Here is a 2827-nt window from a genome sequence, read left to right as displayed (position 1 = left end):
TCATTTTCATGCTATTTATTTTGTAGCATTTCTGCAGTGGCTGTTCATGACAAAATGTGTAATAATTAATTCAAATAAATTGTCTCCTTTCTACACTTCACCAAAAGCACAGCTCTCAGTGCAGCATTTGTAAAATATCCAAATAATTTACATCTGTGCTATGCTGCTCTGCCCTGCTGCTGATTATAGTCAGGCTGTGTCACACATCTTCTGAAAAAGTTACAGGTTTTATCAGCTTCACATGGGTAAGATACGTGCCACAGAAAATGTATCAGATCCTGCTCTCCAGAAACTTTCTCAGCCGAAATAAATGGTTAATAATACAGCAGAAATACTCAGGTCTTGTAAATACACACACAATTTCCTCCCATCAGGTTAGAAAGTGTGATAGAAAGAATTGGATAAGGAATCACTTCATCACACAAGACAAGCTCCCTGGTTGTTCACACACCTTGCCTCGTTGAAAAGTTTATTTCATGTGTCATTGATCTTATATACAGACATGATCACTGCAGAGGCCATGGACAAGTTCATGCCAATGTACAATCCCAGACAGAAAGTATCAAATTGGCAAGAAATTCCCAGTTACATGCACAGAACAGGGTAGCAGCAGAGATGGCAATTACCACGTGTGGAAAGTTGCAGGTAGGCTGTGAGATTGCACAAAGGTTGGTTATACAAGAGGAGAGTCTCAAGAGGAACACTTTTTGAAAAGTATTAGTTTTTGGAAAGCCTGTTTAAATTCTTCATTAAAAGCTGTATAAATGACTGGATTGATTAATGAGTTTAGGTAACCCAACCAGGTAAAAAAGTCCAGTAGGATGGGATGAAACCAACAGGCATCTTGGCAGATTGGCAGGACTAGGGATGTGACAAAAAAAGGCAGCCAGCAGAAAATGAAAGCTCCCAGAATAATGCCTAAAGTTTTGGTAGCTTTCCTTTCTCTTGCAGCAGAAATTCTTTTCCTTTCCAGCGCACTATCTGCAAGTTTTATTTTAACATGACCGATAAATATTGGGGATCTACCTGAATGGGAATGCCCTTCATGGAGGCTAGCATTAATGGAGCAGAGGGAAGACCCTGCAGAACCAGTAATCAGGTGTGCAGTAGTAAAACGTTTCCCATACAATGAGGGTGGCTTCAGAATCCTGGATCGAGCTGCTACATAAATTCTGCCATACAATATCAGGAGGAGCACGGTTGGGATGTAGAAAGCTCCACAAGTAGAATAAATTGTGTAGGAAATTTGATCTGTGTTTACAGCACACTTGGCAATTTCTTCATGAGCTTTCACTTGCCTCCAGAAAAACGGTGGCACCGAGATACTGATGGATATCATCCAGACCACGGCAATCATGAGGGCTGCTCGGCCAGCAGTGCGGCGTTTGGTGTATTCCAAAGCGTCTGTGATAGCCCAGTATCTGTCCAGTGCAATGACACAGAGGTGGAGGATGGAGGCTGTGCAGCACGTGATGTCTGATGACAACCAGATGTCACACAGCAGCTGGCCAAAGGCCCACGAGTGGGTGACAGTGTAGGCAATGCTGACTGGCATCACGAGGACAGACACTAAAAGATCGGTCACTGCCAAGGAGCCAATGAGGTAATTTGCAGGTGTGTGGAGCTTTCTAGTCAGAAAAATTGTGATAACGACAAAAACATTTGCAAGGATTGTTGCCAGAGTTATAACAGACAGAAAGATTGACAGTGAAATCTTCAGCCCTAGGAGTGTCCTTTCATCCCAAGACAGTGGTGTTTCAGTGACATTTAATGATTTATTTGCTGAGCTCTGGAGAGAGAACTGTGCTGAATGGTTGTACTCAGTCATCCTCTGCTCCGATTTCACCTTCCGGTGTAATCTTTCTGAGATGATGAAGAAAGATACTCACTTTCTTTTGATAAAATAGAATTTTTCATACTTTGGTCCAACACTTAAGAATTATTAACTTGTTGAAAACTTCATCTGACATAGTAGATGAGGTGCCCTCCTATGCAAGATTTTTCATCACATCAGTTACATCATTGTTAAAGCAAAATGTCATCCAGACACGAGTCTGGTGTATGGCAATGAAAACAGTACTATAAGTGATGGGAATTTAGGTGGTTTTCATCTTGAAGAAAGCAAAATAATTCTTTATTATCTTTTTTTCACACCTCCTTCCTGACCAACTCTTCTGCAAAGTTGCATAAATTAATACTGAAGGGTCAGAGATGGAAAAGAAACATCTGAGCATGCAGTTGATGCCCCTTTGCTTGAGAAAAAGCTACCTTCAAGAGTATTTTCCTTTTCCCTCTAATAGTTTAGTGTCATGGTTTTGATATTTACAAGGGACACTTGATTAGTAGGGTACCTAACATATAAAACAATACTTCTGGGTTCCTTCTGTAAACGTAATTTCTGCCAGATTTGCAAATCAAGACTTCTTCAAGTACAGATCTCCATATTCATTTATTTCTCCAGATTATTCAGGTTTTCCCTTCAACAATTAGTCTTCAAAAGCTGGAATCAGGTGTTGGGTACCAGACCCCAAAGCACTGGCAGACATTACAGCACAGTATGCAAGCTACAGGCTTTCCATAGTTTTCCTTGTATTCCCCAGGACTGGATTTCCTGAAGTTCTTCACAAACCTAAAGGAAACATCCTAAGGCAGATTTCCATCAGGCCTCACTTCCACCCATGACCACCAGAATGTCACTTACATTATGCCAGTCCAACCCTTCTTGGAAGAGATCCTGAATGTTGTGAGTGGCTTTGAAGTGTGCTATGAGGGCTACAAGGAGGAACACCGAGCTTCTCCAGGGAGATAATCACCAGGCCAGCCTTCT

General features: G+C 41.5%; 1 protein-coding gene across 1 annotated transcript; it reads right to left on the bottom strand.

Annotated features, from left to right (window-relative positions):
- Positions 1 to 2314, bottom strand: HTR1D (5-hydroxytryptamine receptor 1D). Its single transcript, XM_005529880.2, has one exon. It carries the CDS (start codon positions 1826 to 1828, stop codon positions 692 to 694), a length of 1137 nt encoding a protein of 378 aa, XP_005529937.1. The 5' UTR covers positions 1829 to 2314; the 3' UTR covers positions 1 to 691.
- Between the last annotated feature and the right edge of the window lie 513 nt (positions 2315 to 2827).

Source organism: Pseudopodoces humilis, chromosome 27 (assembly GCF_049639895.1).
Source record: "Pseudopodoces humilis isolate 2021_Gansu_Grassland_sample_001 chromosome 27, ASM4963989v1, whole genome shotgun sequence".
In the NCBI taxonomy this organism is placed as follows: Eukaryota; Metazoa; Chordata; class Aves; order Passeriformes; family Paridae; genus Pseudopodoces; species Pseudopodoces humilis.
The sequence above is the reverse complement of the archived record's forward strand: the minus strand, read 5'-3'. Positions and strand labels throughout refer to the sequence as shown.

Bases quoted from the DNA above. Each gene is read 5' to 3' on its own strand.
- HTR1D (XM_005529880.2), bottom strand. From the start codon at position 1,828: ATGACTGAGTACAACCATTCAGCACAGTTCTCTCTCCAGAGCTCAGCA.